Source organism: Nicotiana sylvestris, chromosome 11 (genome assembly GCF_000393655.2).
Source record: "Nicotiana sylvestris chromosome 11, ASM39365v2, whole genome shotgun sequence".
NCBI lineage: Eukaryota > Viridiplantae > Streptophyta > Magnoliopsida > Solanales > Solanaceae > Nicotiana > Nicotiana sylvestris.
In genome coordinates, this window is record NC_091067.1 from 116,357,706 (window position 1) to 116,375,823 (window position 18,118).

General features: G+C 38.1%; 3 protein-coding genes across 3 annotated transcripts; 2 read left to right on the forward strand and 1 right to left on the reverse strand.

The window, feature by feature from the left end:
- The first annotated feature begins 7,313 nt into the window (after positions 1 to 7,313).
- On the forward strand, positions 7,314 to 7,835 carry LOC138882063 (protein CLAVATA 3). Its single transcript, XM_070162406.1, has 3 exons — positions 7,314 to 7,396; positions 7,512 to 7,548; positions 7,668 to 7,835. Exons 1-3 carry the CDS (start codon positions 7,314 to 7,316, stop codon positions 7,833 to 7,835), a joined length of 288 nt encoding a protein of 95 aa, XP_070018507.1.
- Positions 7,836 to 8,386: 551 nt separating this feature from the next.
- LOC104220469 (pentatricopeptide repeat-containing protein At1g05750, chloroplastic) lies at positions 8,387 to 10,031 on the reverse strand. The gene has a single exon (XM_009771347.2). The coding sequence runs from the start codon at positions 9,995 to 9,997 to the stop codon at positions 8,441 to 8,443; it is 1,557 nt and encodes a 518-aa protein (XP_009769649.1). The 5' UTR covers positions 9,998 to 10,031; the 3' UTR covers positions 8,387 to 8,440.
- Positions 10,032 to 15,858: 5,827 nt separating this feature from the next.
- LOC138881536 (uncharacterized) lies at positions 15,859 to 17,214 on the forward strand. The gene is made up of 4 exons (XM_070161770.1): positions 15,859 to 16,137; positions 16,261 to 16,340; positions 16,490 to 16,656; positions 16,769 to 17,214. Exons 1-4 carry the CDS (start codon positions 15,859 to 15,861, stop codon positions 17,212 to 17,214), a joined length of 972 nt encoding a protein of 323 aa, XP_070017871.1.
- Positions 17,215 to 18,118: the final 904 nt, after the last annotated feature.

The following is an 18,118-nucleotide window of genomic DNA, read 5'->3' on the forward strand; positions in this document are numbered from 1 at the left end:
ATTTTGAGAAACAAATGAGAATTAGTCATCAGCCTAAACATAAGATAGTAGAAATAAATCATATAGTTTTATTCTTCTTTATCTTTCGCCTAAAGTATGAACATATACTTATTGGAATATAGTCAATTATATTGCTAAACTATAACTTAGAAAAAGGGTAATGCATGAACTTTAAATATTGATGCTAATAGGCTATGTTGCTTAGATTCTTCAAAAGTACTTCCACATTCGTGTTTTGAAGGATCCGACACGCACCCAACAATATTTTTGAAGAGTCCAAGTAACATAGCTAATAACTATACATATATACTAAGCTACTTCCTCCGTTTTATATTAATGAGATACTTTCCTTTTTAATCTGTTCCAAAATAAATGACACATTTTTAAATTTTAAAATAATTCAACTTTAAACTCTTTAATTTTACTCATTTACCCTTAATGGGAAGCTTTTATAATCACACAAATGTCATGGCCCCACAAACTTTTAACCCCATAAGCTTTTAAGACCACAAACTCTTAAAGTCTTCTTTTTTCTTAAACTCCGTGCCGAGTCAAACTACCTCATTTAATATGAAACGGAGGGAGTATATTACAAAAAAAAATCATATCTAATGATTACCCTTAATGAGAAGCTTTTATACTCACACAAATGTCATGCCCCACAAACTTTTAACCCCATAAGCTTTTAAGACCACAAGCTCCTAAAGTTTCTTTTTTCTTAAACTCCGTGCCGAGTCAAACTATCTCATTTAATATGAAACGGAGGGAGTATATTACAAAAAAAAATCATATCTAATGATTACACTTATTAATTAAGACCGTCAGCACTGCTTCAAATGTCAAAAATCCCAGCTTCGTTATCCTCTGTACTATCCTCAAACTTACCTATTGGGTTGAAAAGTTGAAAACTGATGCAAAAGGAGGCGCAGGTGTCCTTTGCATTAAAATGGTACTGTCTTCTTTTAGTTGATAAGAAAGCAGCTGTTTTAGACAGAGGCCGTCAATCTTAAAGCTTAGAGTAAGAAATCAAATGGAGTATATTGAAGAAAAGGTGACAGTGAAAGAGGATCAGTTCTGCGAATATATAAAGTATAACTGAAACTGGGAGTTCTATGGGTCTTATGTACAGCTACATGTTGGTTTACTAGTACTATATGATCACGTCATAATATCTTATTTACTGCTTTGTCTGTTTAATTATCATTGGTCTATACTACTTTTAAAGAATAAGTAACAACAGTTTGCCTCCTTAAATTGGACTTGCACTTGTACTTTGCTCTTCTTCTTAACATTATATATTATGTAGTATCCCAAGAATTCCTGTGTGGTGACATTATGCTTTAATTAGACTTTTAATAACGAGCGAGTGATAATAGCTTGTCTCAAACTTTAAAGTCGCAATTGGTATCAGGTAATATCGATAGTAATATTTTACTAAAATCTTGAAAATATTATTTATCCTATATAGAATGTGGTGATTACAACTTTCATCTGAATCCGACGACTAAGATTCTGTAGGATTATGTCAGTGACATTTTGCTCAGCTTGCCCTTTAAAACTGGAATTTGTTTCAGAATTTGAAAAACTTGTTTTGAACTTATTGTTGAAGTTTGGCAAAATGCCAAAGTCCCACATTGGTTGGGAGTTAAGTTTGGGGGGATTTTTCCCCTATAAAAGAAGGCCTAATGTTTAGGATTGAAACACACCTCTCATTTGCCTTCTCATCTGTTTAAGGCATTTGTATCTTCTCTCTTTAGTATTATTTCACTTGTATTTTTGGAGTGGAATAAAATATTGGTTGTGTCCGAGGAGTAGGCAAAATTAGCCGAACCTCGTAAATTCTGGTGTTCCCTTTATTATTGCTTTATTGTCTTATTTATTATTTGGTGGCTGTCATAATTTTTGGTATAGTAGTTGTGACTTATTCACACTCTATACATTTGGCTTCCGCAACAATTGGTATCAGAGCCAAGGTACTGTCTAAGTATGCTCTGTGGTTGCAGCATAGTCTGATCTTCCACATCAGAAAAGATTTATCTTGGTAACTGAGTCAAGGTTCTGTCTGAGTATGCTCTGTGGTTGCAGCTTAGTCTGATCTTCCACACCAGAAAGGAAATAATCTTGATTTGTGTCGTCAGCTATTAAATAATATTTGTGTCAAAGATGGGAGACAATAAACAAGAAGAATCTACATCAAGTGTCAACAATACGTCATCATTGGCATCTTCGCTTATGACAAGAATTGTGTCAAATGCGAAATTTGCGGTCGAAATATTTGACGGGTCCGGACATTTTGGGATGTGGCAAGGCGAGGTTCTAGATGTCCTTTTTCAACAAGGGCTAGATCTGGCCATTGAAGAAAAGAAACCAGATGTTATTGGAGAAGAAGATTGGAGAATTATCAACCGTGTTGCTTGCGGTACCATTCGATCCTACCTTGCTAGAGAGCAGAAATATCCATACACAAAGGAAACTTCTGCAAGTAAATTATGGAAAGCACTGGAGGATAAATTTTTGAAGAAAAACAGTCAAAATAAATTGTACATGAAGAAGAGACTGTTTCACTTCACCTATGTTCCTGGTACCACGATGAATGAACATATCACCAGTTTCAATAAGTTGGTTACAGATTTGCAAAATATGGATACAACTTATGATGATGGTGACTTGGCCTTGATGTTGTTGGCGTCACTTCCTGATGAGTACGAGCACCTTGAAACTACTCTACTCCATGGAAATGACGAAGTTTCTCTCAGAGAAGTTTGTTCGGCTTTGTACAGCTATGAACAAAGAAAGCGAGAAAAACAGAAGGGCGGAGAAGGAGAAGCACTATTTGTGAGGGGTCGTCCTCAAAATCAAACGAGGACAAAGAAGGGAAGATCCAAGTCAAGATCCAGACCCAGCAAAGATGAATGTGCCTTTTGTCGAGAAAAAGGGCACTGGAAGAAAGACTGTCCGAAGTTGAAGAATAAGGCCAAACATAACAATGGAAAGGCCATTATGGATTCAAATGTAGCTGATTGTGATGATTCAGACTTCTCATTAGTTACAACAGAGTCATCAACATCTTCAGACATATGGTTGATGGACTCGGCTTGTAGCTATCATATGTGTCCCAACAGGGACTGGTTCGTGGAATTTCAAGAAGGAGAATATGGAGTCGTCCACACAGCGGATAACAGCCCTCTTACCTCATATGGCATTGGTTCAATACGATTAAGGAACCATGATGGAATGATCAGAACATTGATAGATGTTCGATATGTACCGGATTTGAAGAAGAATCTCATCTCTGTGGGAGCCCTAGAATCAAAAGGGTTCAAAATCATTGCAGAAAATGGAGTGATGAGAGTATGCTCTGGTGCACTAGTGGTAATGAAGGCTAATCGGAAGAATAATAATATGTATCGCTATCGTGGCAGTACAGTTATTGGGACAGCGACAGTGACATCCAGTGACGACAAAGAGGCAGAAGCAACCAAGCTATGGCACATGCGCTTGGGACATGCTGGAGGAAAATCCTTGAAAACTCTATCAGATCAAGGATTGTTAAAAGGAGTAAAGGCTTGCAACTTGGAGTTTTGTGAGCATTGTGTCAAAGGGAAACAGACAAGGGTTAAATTTGGTACAGCGATCCATAATACTAAAGGCATTTTGGATTATGTACACTCTGATGTTTGGGGTCCTTCCAAAACACCTTCATTGGGTGGGAAGCACTATTTTGTAACCTTTGTTGATGATTTTTCTCGAAGAGTGTGGGTGTATACAATGAAAAACAAAGATGAAGTGCTGGGAATTTTTCTCAAATGGAAGACGATGGTGGAGAATCAAACAGGCAGGAGGATCAAGTGTATTCGCACAGACAATGGAGGTGAATACAAAAATGATCATTTCAATAAGGTCTGTGAAAATGATGGCATCGTCCGACACTTCACTGTTAGACATACACCACAACAGAATGGAGTGGCAGAACGTATGAACCGGACCTTGCTGGAGAAGGTACGGTGTATGTTGTCCAATGCTGGCTTGGGCAAAGAATTTTGGGCTGAGGCAATTACATATGCATGCCACCTCATTAATCGTCTACCATCTGCTGCTATTGATGGCAAAACACCATTTGAAAAATGGTACGGAAAACCTGCTGTAGATTATAACTCTTTGCACGTGTTTGGCTCAACTGCATATTATCATGTGACGGAGTCAAAATTGGATCCAAGGGCAAAGAAGGCTATTTTTATGGGAATTACTTCTGGAGTCAAAGGATATCGCTTATGGTGTCCTATGACAAAGAAAGTAATATTCAGCAGAGATGTTACCTTTGATGAATTTGCTATGGTAAATAAGGTAACAGAAGATACCAAACAAAATGAAGGTGCTTCTAAGCAGGTGGAGTTTGAGGGAAAATTTATTTTTCCTACACAAGAAGCAGAGGAGGAAACAAATGAAGATTACCCTCTGGAAGGAGAGCCAGTAGAGGAGATTCCAACTCAGGAATCTCAACAACAACTTGAATCAATAGCAACCAGCAGGCCAAAAAGAACAATAACGAAACCTGTTCGTCTCATAGAGACGGTTGCTTGTGCAACCTCAATTGTAGCTGATGATGTTCCTACTACTTATAAAGACGCTGTTCAAAGTTCAGAAGAAGATAAGTGGAGGATTGCCATGAATGATGAGATACAGTCCCTTCATCAGAATCATACATGGAGATTGGCCAATCTCCCGAAGGGAAAGAAAGCAATTGGGTGCAAATGGGTATTTGCAAAGAAGGAAGGATTTCCTAACCAAGTAGATGTTCGCTACAAAGCAAGATTGGTGGCCAAAGGATATGCTCAAAAGGAGGGAATTGATTACAATGAAGTGTTTTCTCCAGTTGTAAAACATTCCTCCATTAGAATTATGTTGGCTTTGGTAGCACAATTGGATTTGGAACTAGTTCAGATGGATGTAAAAACTGCGTTTTTACATGGAAACTTGGAGGAGGAAATCTACATGACTCAGCCAGAAGGATTCAAAGTTGCTGGAAAAGAAAATATGGTGTGCAAACTTGAAAAATCGTTGTACGGATTGAAACAATCTTCTAGACAATGGTACAAGCGATTTGACGAGTTTATGTTGCGGCAAGGGTACAAGAGAAGCAAATACGATCATTGTGTGTATTTGCACAAGCTTAAAGATGGTTCCTTTGTATATCTTCTCCTATATGTTGATGATATGTTGATAGCTTCCAAGAATTCGGAAGAAATTGATAAGTTGAAGATTCAACTGAAGAAGGAGTTCGAGATGAAGGATTTGGGTGAGGCAAAGAAAATTCTTGGCATGGAGATAATTAGAGATAGACGTTCAAAGAAACTCTGTTTATCTCAAAAGGAATATTTGAAGAGAGTACTTCAACGTTTTGGCATAGATGACAAGACTAAGCCAGTTAGTACTCCACTTGCTTCCCATTTTAAGCTAAGTACTACTATGTCGCCAATGGATGAAGCTGAACGAGAGTATATGTCAAAGGTACCATACGCAAATGCTGTTGGTAGCTTGATGTATGCAATGGTTTGCACAAGGCCTGACATTTCACAAGCTGTTGGAGTTATTAGCAGATATATGCACAATCCAGGGAAGGAGCATTGGCAAGCTGTGAAGTGGATTCTACGGTATATTCATAATACTGTAGATGTCGGGTTAGTTTTTGAGCAGGAAGACAATCAGTTTGTAGTTGGATATTGTGACTCAGATTTTGCGGGTGATATGGACAAACGAAGATCAACTACTGGTTATGTGTTTACTTTTGCAAAGGCACCAGTTAGTTGGAAGTCTACTTTGCAGTCAACAATTGCTTTGTCTACAACAGAGGCAGAGTACATGGCTATTACAGATGCTGTGAAAGAGGCAATTTGGCTTCAAGGATTGCTAAAGGAGCTTGGTGTTGAACAAAAAGGTATCACAATTTTTTGTGATAGTCAAAGTGCTATTCAATTAGCGAAGAACCAAGTTTATCATGCAAGGACGAAGCACATTGATGTTCGGTATCATTTCGTACGAGAAATCATAGAAGAAGGTGGAGTCACGGTGAAGAAAATTCATACTACAGAGAATCCTGCTGATATGCTGACAAAGGTGGTGACTGCGGTCAAGTTTCAACATTGTTTGGATTTGATCAACATTGTTGAACACTGAAGATTGAAGATGAAGACACAACCAAAATTTGTTATTGAGAGAGAATTGAAAATGTGGAATTTTGCCAAGGTGGAGATTTGTTGAAGTTTGGCAAAATGCCAAAGTCCCACATTGGTTGGGAGTTAAGTTTGGGGGGATTTTTCCCCTATAAAAGAAGGCCTAATGTTTAGGATTGAAACACACCTCTCATTTGCCTTCTCATCTGTTTAAGGCATTTGTATCTTCTCTCTTTAGTATTATTTCACTTGTATTTTTGGAGTGGAATAAAATATTGGTTGTGTCCGAGGAGTAGGCAAAATTAGCCGAACCTCGTAAATTCTGGTGTTCCCTTTATTATTGCTTTATTGTCTTATTTATTATTTGGTGGCTGTCATAATTTTTGGTATAGTAGTTGTGACTTATTCACACTCTATACATTTGGCTTCCGCAACACTTATTTCAGGGAAAAAATGGTTTGATAGGTTTGGTCCAAAGCAACCAAAGGTTCAAAATAATAACGTTCTTTAATTTATATTCTACTCTCTACATACATCTTCTGCTCTTTAAAAATCTAGGAGTCTACATGTCTATACCCAAAAGATCGATTAGAAGAGCAAAGGGTAGAAGGGGTGCAGTTTGAAGAGTGAAATCCAGATTAAAAACTGATTAGCATACTAATACTTTTTTAACTTTGACGTCATATCTTACACATTTTCCTTGCTTGGTTAAATTGCATATTTGAAAGTAAGAAACCTTGATAAATTTAGGTGATTTTGGAGAAGCGATTGTAAGAATAAGTAATACTATTAGTAACTTAACTTTTAATATGACAATTTCCTTTTGTCCCATAATGAATGATCTAATTGAATTCCGGGAGAAGAGTTTAGAAAGGTTAATTACTTTTTAAAGAGAAAGCAATCGAAATAAAATTGAAAGAAGGATATAATGAGATGAGCTCACCTGAGGGTTTAAAAACTGCACTGTCCTGTCATAAAATTATTACTCCTATGATATACTAAATGGCTGCATGGCTCATCATTATCTTTGCTCTATAAATTGGCTTTAACTTCACTTTATGTGTACTCCATATCTTTATCCATTTGTTTCTTACTCACTTAGATCAAGAACTTGCATCTACAGCATTTCTGTTTGCTTCTGAAATGTCTAATTTCACTGCCAAATGTTTCACACTTTTCCTCTTGCTGTCTGTTTTGGTTGTTCAAGAATCTCATGGTCTCTCTCTCTCTCTCTCTCTCTCTAAGGAATTGTTATGTATGTACAAAGTTTTTTTTCTGTGTTTGATCATTGTTTTATTTTGATGCAGGGTGCAGCATTAGTAGCTCAAAATGCATTTCACAAAAGGAAGTTGCTTCTGTGAGAGTACTAAACAGAAAGGTGTTAACTTTGCCTATATGACTGTCTGATGCATTTCACCTTTTTCTCTCATCTTTTATCCTCTGCTGATTTCTATGACTAAGTAATTCTAAAACTAGACTTACCAAATATGCATGCAGGTTTTAGGAAGCCAGTGGGCTGCTTTTGGGAAGGGCTTGCAAGGAAACTACAATCATGCAGGGAAGATTAATGACAAGTTTGCTGATTGGGAGCTTAGGGGAATTCCAGCTGGTCCTGATCCATTGCACCACAATGGTGCTAATCCGAAGAAACCCCGGACTCCATAGCTTTTTACCCCTCTCTATAATCCGGCAGCTCTTGTTGATGCAGTACTAATTTTGTTTTAGCTATATTTCCAAGTTTATGGTAAAGGCTATATGGAATTCAAGCTTCTGTTTTTGTTGTTTCTGGCCCAAACACATGTTAAACTAAGAAAGTGTTAATGGGCTTAGGCTAGCTGCTTGGAGTAGAATTTCATAACTAGCTGAAATGTATATATGGTTTGATGCAAAGTTGTCCTTTTTATTCCTAAGAAATGTTAAGAATGAAACATAGTTTTTTCTATCACAAATGAACACTCTCAAAGCCATGAATGCAAAAAGATCTAAAGGATTTGCTGAGAAAAAGAAACAATGGACAAAACGGTTGTAAAAGTGATGTTTTTTTTTTTTTTTTGAAAAGGATTGTGAAGATGATGGACTTTCCCTAGTAGGGTGACTTGCTACCACGTTGGGCTTAAGCCCCTTCATTTCATTGCAGTACTTATTTGTGCAATATTTGTTCTTATGCCATCTCAATAATTAGATATAAGTTGAACTACACAACTTGATCAGTCTAGTTCAAAGCGAAAAGTTGCTCCTTTATATTATGTGCTGCATAGAAATGAAAGTTATCAACCACATTCATATGATTCATTCACATTATCTTCAACATAGCCAGACACTCTTAGCTCACCTGACAAAAGCTCAAGCATTGCATAAATCTGCTGTGAATGGATATGGGATCTATCTCCAGCCACAAATTCATTAACAACACCATCAGTCTCGATGGAACTGATACCTGGTCTCTTCTGTATTCCGAGATCCTTCATTTTCTTCCTCACAGTGCTAGCTCCGTGCCAACTTCCAACTGCAGCATATATATTAGATAGCAACACATGATTTGAATCTCCACCCGGATCCAACTCGTAGATATAATGCATTAGCCTTTCAGCTAGTCTTACATCCTTAAGATTTCGACAAGCTGCTAATATAGACCCTAATACAACTTCATTTGGCTTCACATGCATATTCTTAATAACACCTAATGCATCTTCTAATCTTCCAGCACGGCTGTAAAGATCAACTATACACCCGTAATGTTCAATCCTTGGAGAAATCCTATGAACTCTTTTCATTGCTTTGAAATACTTTAGTCCCTCCTCAACCATACCAGCATGGCTACATGCGGTGAGAACTCCTGTAAAGGTCACAGCATCTGGTTTAAACCTTTCCGTTTGCATCAAATTGAAATATTGTAGAGCATCCATTGCATGCCCATTGACAGCTAAACCTACAATGATCGAGTTCCATGAAACCAAGCTTCTCTCGGGCATTTTATCAAATACCTGGCATGCCAATTCTACACATCCACACCTACAATACATATCGATTAACGTGTTATTAACACGAACATTGTTCTTAAATTCACGTTGCAAGATAAATCTGTGCAACCATAGGCTTATACCAAGAGCCCCCAAATTAGCACAAGCCGAAAGCACCGAGATCATTGTTACATAATCAGGCTCCACCCCAGATAACTGCATTTCTTGAAACCACACTAGAGCTTCTTCAAAAAGCCCATTCTTGACAAATCCACCAATCAAAGCCGTCCAAGAAATGACATCTCTTTCAGGAATTTCATCAAACATCTTAACTGCATTCTTGAGATCGCCATTTCTCATGAAACCATCAACCATGGTGTTCCAGGTCACCTTATTCTTGACATCCATATGATCAAAACTCAATCTAGCAAGCTCTAGAAGTCCAAACTTAGAATACATATCGATAATAGCAGTACCCACTTTCACATTCTGAGTATCCAACCCAAGTTTTCGAGCATATGCGTGAAGGGCAGAACCAAGAGAGAGACCTTGCGCAGGAAAATGGGCACAGCCGGAGAGCAGAGTAACAAAGGTAACGTGATTCGGTTCAAAGCCGGAAATCCGCATGAGGGTGAACTCGGAAACCGCCTCGATTAAACGGCCGTTTCGGCAGTGATTGGCTATTAACGAGGTCCATGAAGCAGTAGAGTCGAGATTATTGCTGAGGTTCTTAAGAGCTAATTGGAATTTTGAACGGCGGTAGGTGGTGGTGGCGGCATTTTTGTCAACGAAATGAGTAAGTGGCGGATGCGGAGACGTCGACGGTGGAGAGTTGGCGGCAGTGACCGTAAAGGCGGGGAGGGCCATTGCATATTTCAAATTACGGTTGAGGTATCCTATATGAAAGGATATTTATTACTTGTGTGTTTATTTACGTATTTGTTTGTTTGTTCAATTGTTTTAGTTATTGGGTATCGGTTTTCAATAGTTCAATTATTTTTTTATTTAATTTTTCTATTACATTTCGGGATGGAAAAGAGAGAGATATTTTAACTTTTCTAAGGCTTGCCTTTTTTTTTTTGTTTTGGGGGTAATAACGATTTTATTCAACTAAGCGCAACATCAAGAGTTATTACAAGGTGAGATTAGCGTAGTGTTACACACCCAAGTTTTCATATGTGAGAGTACGTCGTAAGTCATTGATGTAAGCTCGGAAATGAGATTATATTTGGAAGCAAATAAAGTAAGTTAATCATGTTACCTTGGATGTTACAAATATTTAAGATAATGAATAACGAGTACCAAGAGGGTTGGAAATCTTAGAAGCTAAACCAATTGAAGAAAATAAGTTTCGTCGAAAGTCGACAAGTTTCGAATGTTATAACATGTACTTTGGGGTGAGACTAGGGTTATTAATATGATAAGGAGGTTATTCTATTAGTTATTTTAGTCGTATGATATTCATTTTCTACATTTTGAAGGCAAGCAAATTGTGGAACAAGAGTTGGCAAAGGCCATCACAAGTTACATTCATAAATTTGCTGAAATTTAGGTCAAATGTATCTACACATTTCTCCAAATATACTTGGAATCATGGGGTGTTCTACCTACCAAATTGAAGGTCTACGAGTCTAGTTTCTAACGCATTAAACCGTTCGTCAATACGACATCGGAGTAGAGAGATATTCGTATTTTCGCGAGACCGCGCAAGCAGCTCCCAATGGGACCCACTTAGGCGGTGGTTGACCTACGTCAATTTATAAACGATTTGGACGCCTATTTTTGCTTATTTTTCAACTAAAATTCGTCTCCAAACTTCTCCTAACCCTCCTAAACATATACCACAAGGGTTTGAAGTGATTACACCATATTTCAACATCAAAACTTAGTTCTAGTGAAGAACAACACCTCTTTGAGGTTGTGTTGTCATTGAGGATTGTTGTGGGCTGTATTTGGATAAAATTCCAAGTTCTTGCTGCTGTATAAGGTGAGTATAACAGCCTACTAATTGTGCTTAATCTTGCTTGTATGTTGGTTAAGTTGTTAGGATGATAAACTACAAGATAATACTTGGATTAGCTTAAGTCACTTCTATGGTGTTGTATTGCTATTAAGGGTTGTTGTAAACTGAATATAACTTGGATTTTGACTTGAAGTTACTGTATAAGGTATGTATATTGTGATCTTGCTTGTGCCTAAGGTTATCTTGATGTTGATTAAGTTAAATGGATGGGCTAGACATGAACTAGTGAATAAAGTTGCTAATTGAGGATAGTTGAAGTTGTGGATTATTTTCGTTGTTATAAATATATGGTTTAAGGATGGAATCATTGATTAATGTCTTCATTATCATATTAATGATACTTTTATGTTGAAGTAAGAAGTCTATAAGGATTGATAAGGGGTATACGGATTCCAATCGGAGCTTGCCGCTCGTCGTAATGTATTTGTGATTTGTTGTTGTTATATGGTGTCTTAATATTGATAATTATGTATTGATGGATTGCTCTGGTAATTGTTGTTGGTATATGGTATTGGAAGAGGCCCTTGTTACAAGGGAGATGCTGCCCAAATTTACGTAAACGAGCTACTAGCTTAAGTTATAGACTTAGCCTTTGCTCAACACTGATTTTGAATCTCCTTATACTATGATAGATTGAGTTGACTTGTTTGAAGAGTTGATTGGAAGGGATTAGGGACTCAACGGGTTTAAGGTATGTTAAGGCACTTTCTTCTTTCTTTTGGCATGATCTAAAGTGAAATGAATACGCTACTTCATAATGGATCTACTCCTAGTAACTAAGGTTGTCCATGTTGTTCTTTCCTTATAAAATTATTCTAAGCAAGTGTGTATGATCCTTGAATCCTACTAAGGTTCATATTGAGGGTATGGATGTCCATAGTATTCTTAAGTCACTCCAAAAGGTTTAGAAGGTGATTCCATGAGTCTAGCATGCATTATATATAGTATCTATTTTACTCTACTGAGCCGCGCTATAGTTGGCCGGGTACGACACCTATTGTGCAACCACTGATCAGTTGGGTTTACCGAGCTCCATGTGGCTGGGTACGATTCTACCGAACCTTATAATGGTCGGGTACGCTTTTACCGAGTCCTCTTTGAGGCCGGGTACGATATGATGATGATGCCCACAGAGGCGAATGTTTTAAAAAGTTTATGTATATATATGTATTATCTATTTTATATCAGTAACCCCAGAGGCACTCAGATGTTACAGGTTGTATCTTCTCTATCTCTCTTTTTACATTACTGTTCTTGTTTATGCTTTCTTGCCTAAATACTCGGTACTTTATTCGTACTGACATCCCTTTTGCTTGGGGACACTGCGTTTCATGCCCGCAGGTCCCGATTGATAGCTTGACAATCCTCCTAGTAGGCTATCAGCTCAGCGAAGGTGTTGGTGCACTCCACTTGCTCCGGAGTTGCCTATTTGGTCAGTATGCTTTGGATATATATTGATTGGTATGGCGGGGTCCTGTCCCAACCTTTATGATTTTATGTACTCTTAGAGGCTTGTAGACAGATATTAGGTGTATGGATACTTGTATGGCCTTGTCGGCCTATGTTTCGAGTTTACTAATGGTCATGTCGGCCTTATAGGCCCGTATGTCACATATATAAGTTTGTATATCATGTTGGGTCTTCATATGTTGAGTATTCCCTTATGTTTTATTCTTGTTATCTCATGACGAGTTTTCTGGCTCATTTACTCATGATAATATGATAAGAAAGATATGTTGCATTGGTACTCGGTTGAGTAAGGTACCGGGTGCTTGTCGCGGCCCTTTGGTTTGGGTCGTGACACGTAGGTAACATGGTATCTAATCCATCTCTTTCAAATTCAGGAAATACCAAAGCGGGGGGGGGGGGGATGGGTGAGTAAAACTCCAAAAATGTCCAAATTGCATGTATTTTTAGCTAACTGATCCGCCACTCCATTAGCTTCTCTAAACACATGCTTCAGTGGTGGATTATTCGCGCTCCTCAATAGGGACCTGCAATCATCAATTAAATTTTGGCAGAGACAACCATTGTTAGTGATCATATTAATTAATTCTAGACAAAATGTCTCAATTACTAATGGTAGTAGCCCCTTTTCAATTGCAATATTGATTCCATGGAATAGTGTCAATGCATCCATGTAGATGTTGGTGGCGTGCTGAATTCCCATGTTAAACCCTAGTATCCATATTGCTATCCCTAAAGACACCCCCCTGTGCCACCTTTCCCTGGATTACCCTGGCATGCCCCATCAATATTGAGCTTGAATGTGTTGGTATTATGGGGTTCCCATTTGTTGAGGATGACTTCTTTTCTAGGCTATATGGCTAACTGTTAGTTGCGTATACATACTCTATTGCCTTATTTATTGGGGTGTTAATGTTAGGAGAGGAGTTATTATTATTGAAAACTATTTCATTTCTAGTAATCCGGATATGCCAAATAAGGAAGAGAAGGAACTCCGACCAATTAATATGATTGTTAAAAGGTTTTGTAGAGCTTAGGACCTCCTTTAGCCAGTTAAACATTATGCCTTTGTCGTTCTGGGCTTAAGGATAGTTATGGTGAGTGCCAGTTTGAGCCCAAATGGTCCTAGAGTAGGTACATTTATAGAAGATAAGTTCGATATCTTCCCTCTCTATTCCACAGATGGAACACATCCCATTAGGGCAAATTTTCCTTTTGGAGAGCATGTGAGTTGTAGGTAGTCTATCTAGGATCATTGTCCATAGAAAATGTCTTAATTTTCTAAGTGTATTGACTTTCCAAATCCAGTCATAGTTAGGACCCTCATATTCATTTTGTATCAATTAAATAGGTGGGACTTACTTAACGTAGGTACTATGAATTTCTGTGACAATTTCTTCTGGGAGGACTAGGGAAATATTGTTTAAGTGAAATTTCCTATCAACGATAATTGAGTTTAGTCTTTGGTTCAATTTATGCTCCATGAGAGGACCCCGAATGTGCTCCCTTAGATAGCTTAGCTGGTTAACCCATTTATCATGCCATAGTGATGGGTTTTCAATGTCTTTGCCTTATGCTTCTTAAGTTTTGATGATCTAACAAACTTATTGTCAAGAATCAGATAAAGAACCTGACCCACCTGGTATACATTTCAAATGAACAATGTCTAGTCTGATCTCCAGCAAATGAGTGAACAACCACAAGGAAGAACACAACAGGGACCTGGTCCCTTAGAGTTCTCCGACAGAAGTACAAGTCAACTGTACAGCTGGAACGTAACAACAGAAAGTGACTGTCCGCAACTGTTACAAAGAGGAACACAATAGGGACCTGGTCCCTTAGGATTTTCTGGCAGAAGTACAAGTCAACTATACAGCTAGAACGCAACTGCAGAAAGTGACTGTCTACAACTGTACACGCGACAGTGCAACAGTCACTTCTCATTGGGAAGAAGCATGTACCAAGAATTGACATCATCATTGTGATGTCTTTTGTAGTATAACAACCTGGTGCAAGGCACAAAATATTCACTTGTACATTTAGTGATATTCTCTCAAGCATAAAAGTGTTCATCCGGCATTGAAGTCACTAGTGTATCAAGAACAAGAAGAAAACTCCACTAAATGATCAGTTTCACAATGAGTCTATGTGTATCCGTAGTTGAGTTGTAATCTTGTTATTTGTTCTTCATTGTAACTCCTATCTTGCTTTCTTAGAAGCTATGTTTTAGGAAACCCAAAATCCGTAAACTTTTTGAGTTTATATTGTGACTAGGTTTAGTCATAAATTTAAAGTCTTTGTAACTAGAGAGTCACAAAATGGCTTGTGGTAAGAGTATCATAAGTTAGTTAAGTTGAAGTGTTTGTAATAGAGTTATTATAAAATGACTTGTAATAGTGAGATTACAAGTTAGTGAAGTTGAAAGCCTACAAGTGTAGGTCGTAGTTTTTGTCCCCTTATGTGAGATTTTTCCACGTAAAAATTCCTTGTCTCTTTTACTTACTGCTTCATAAGTATTCTCAATAGAAACTCATAAAGGATCAGGTGCTCTATAGTTTGATGAACTCATATAAGCTATCAATTGGTATCAGAGCAGGTTCTTTCTAAAAAGTTAACACCTAGAAAGGATCTCAATGGCTGCTCCACCCAACTTTGAGGAAGGACAATCAACCTACAGACCTCCTAGATTCAATGGTCAGTACTACGGCTGGTGGAAAACTCGTATGCATGATTTTATAATGGCCGAAGATTCAGAACTGTTGGACATCATCTGTGATGGTCACATGTTCCTATGAAGAAGCTTGAAGAAACTGGACCAATAGTGCCGAAAGACAGAAAGGAGTACAGTGATATTGACAGAAAAGCCGCAGAAAAGAACTATCGCACCAAGAAAATCTTGGTATGTGGTATAGGACCCAATGAGTACAATAGAGTCTCAGCTTATGATACTGCTAAAGAAATATGGGAAGCGTTGCAAACCACACACGAAGGAACTACTCAGGTTAAATAGTCCAAGATTGACATGCTCACCACAAAGTATGAGCTCTTCAGGATGAAATATGATGAGTCTATACAGGATATGCACATCAGATTCACATCCATCATAAATGAGCTTCATTCACTTGGAGATGTTATTCCCAGAAACAAGCTTGTAAGGAAAATCCTCAGTGTTCTACCTGGTTCTTGGGAAAGTAAGCTAAATGCCATCACTGAAGCTAAAGATCTACAAACTCTAACCATGGATGAGCTGATTGGTAATCTAAAGACATATGAGATGAAAATAAATAAAGACAGTGAAAGGAGAGAGCCAAAGAAGGAAAAGAACCTGGTACTCAAGGCTGAAAGCAGTGACTCAAGTGAAGAAAATAGTGATATGGCCTATCTTACTAAAAGATTTCAAAAGATGGTTCGAAGGAATGGTGGTATACCAAAGAGGGGCAGTTCAATTAAGGCAAGGAACAATGATCTCTATCACAGGTGTGGAAAGCCAGGGCATTTCATCAAAGACTATCCACTTGTGAAATAGGAGAAATACAAACAAAACCCTGACAAGGCAACAAAAAGGAACCTGGTTCCAGACAAACGATTCAGTCGAAAAAGTGCAGCTGACAATATTGTGAAGCAGGCTCTTGCTGCTTAGGGAGACCCCTCCAGTGAATCAGAAAGGGAATCAGATGCAGAAAAAAGCTCCATGATGGAAGTAGAAACTGAAGCAACGAAGTATGACTCACTGTTTGCACTGATGGCTTAGTCTGATGATGCTGAAGAAGATGAAAATGATAAGGTAAATTTCAGGGATGTTAAGAGAAATACTACTCTTCTAAGAAGTTAAGGTCATTAGCAAATATTCTAATTGATGCTTATTATAGACTTGATAATGATAAGGAGATCCTGACCATAGAACTAGGAGAAGCTGAACAATCTAGAGATGATCTGGTGGTTTGTGTAGTGGACCTAAATGAGACCATAGCTAATCTTGAAAAAGAAAAGGAAGTTCTGAATGAAAAAATAACTAGTGCAGAAAATGAGAGACATGGCCTGATATAGTGGTTGTTGACTTAAAGGAAACAATAGAAGGTCTTAGCAATGAGAAACACACTCTAGAAGAAAAATTTACTGCCACTGAGCAAGAGAGGGATGATTTTTAGTGATAATCACTGACCTAGAGGAAACCATTGAGGGACTCAAAAGAGAACATAGGATTGTGAGTGTTTGGAAAGGGAAGAAAGTAGCTAGTGAGACACATATCAAGCTTGAAAAGGAATTAACGGATGTAAAAACTAGTCTATGTGGTGAACTTGAGAAAAATCGGCAACTTCAAGCTGAATTGGAGAAAGTAAAAATTGATCTTGAGAAATCTCTGAAGTGGACCAGGTCCTCAGATGCTGTTACTGCCATGTATTTCAACAATAGTGAAAATAGGCGGGGAATCGGGTTCCAAAGGGAGAAAACTCCTTACAACCCTCACAGCAAGTACGTCATTATTCCTGATAACTGGATGTGTACCCACTGTCGAAAAATGGGCACTTTAAAGAAAATTGCCAGGCCAGGGTTCAATCTGTTCAGAAAAACAAAGTGTTTACTAATAAAGTAACTACTAACAAGGGACCAGGTACCGCTCGTAAGAAATGAATGTTGGTTGCATGGACTAGAAAAGCCCTTATCCATCCCTTTTATCATAACAAGGGACCCAAACTAGTTTGGGTTCCTAAATCTAACCCATAATTTGCATGTGCAGGGAACAGTGAGAGGAAGTGGACTGCAATGGACCATGGACAGTGGATGCTCAAAGCACGTGACTGGAAGCACCACGGATTTCTTCTCATTAAAAGCCTTGCAGGAAGGGAATGTATCCTTTGAAAAAGGGAGGGGGTAAATTGTCAGTGTTGGAAAAGTTGGAAAGTCTCTTTGACACTTAATTGAGAACGTGTACTATGTGGATGGCCTGAAGTACAGTCTTCTGAGTGTTTCTAAAATCTGTGATAAAGGGAACAAAATAGAGTTCTTATCAAAAGTGTGCACAGTTACCAATCTAGTAACTGGCAAAGTGGTCTTAGGGCCAAAAGAAACAAGAACATCTACGTTGCTGACTTTGAATCTCTACAAGCTGGTGATATGAGATACTTGAATTCAGTTGATGATGACGCAGAGAAGATTGGGGCATGCAAGCTTCTCACTTCTGAATAAATTAATTCAGAAGGACCTGGTTCGTGGTCTGCCAAATTCAAGATTCACCTAGACACTGGTTCTTAGAACAAAGGATAAGACTTTTGAGGTATTTATGGCCTTTGTCAAGAAGATCCAAGTGAAGATAAAATTGAAGGTAGTATGCATCAGATCTGACCACAGGACAGAATTTGAAAACGTCAAATTTGATATGCTTGTAACAAAAATGAAATCACACACAACTTCTCAGCACCAAGGACTCCACAACAAAATGGTGTTGTTGAAAGAAAGAACAGATTTCAAGAAGACAGGGCATGGACAATGCTCATTGA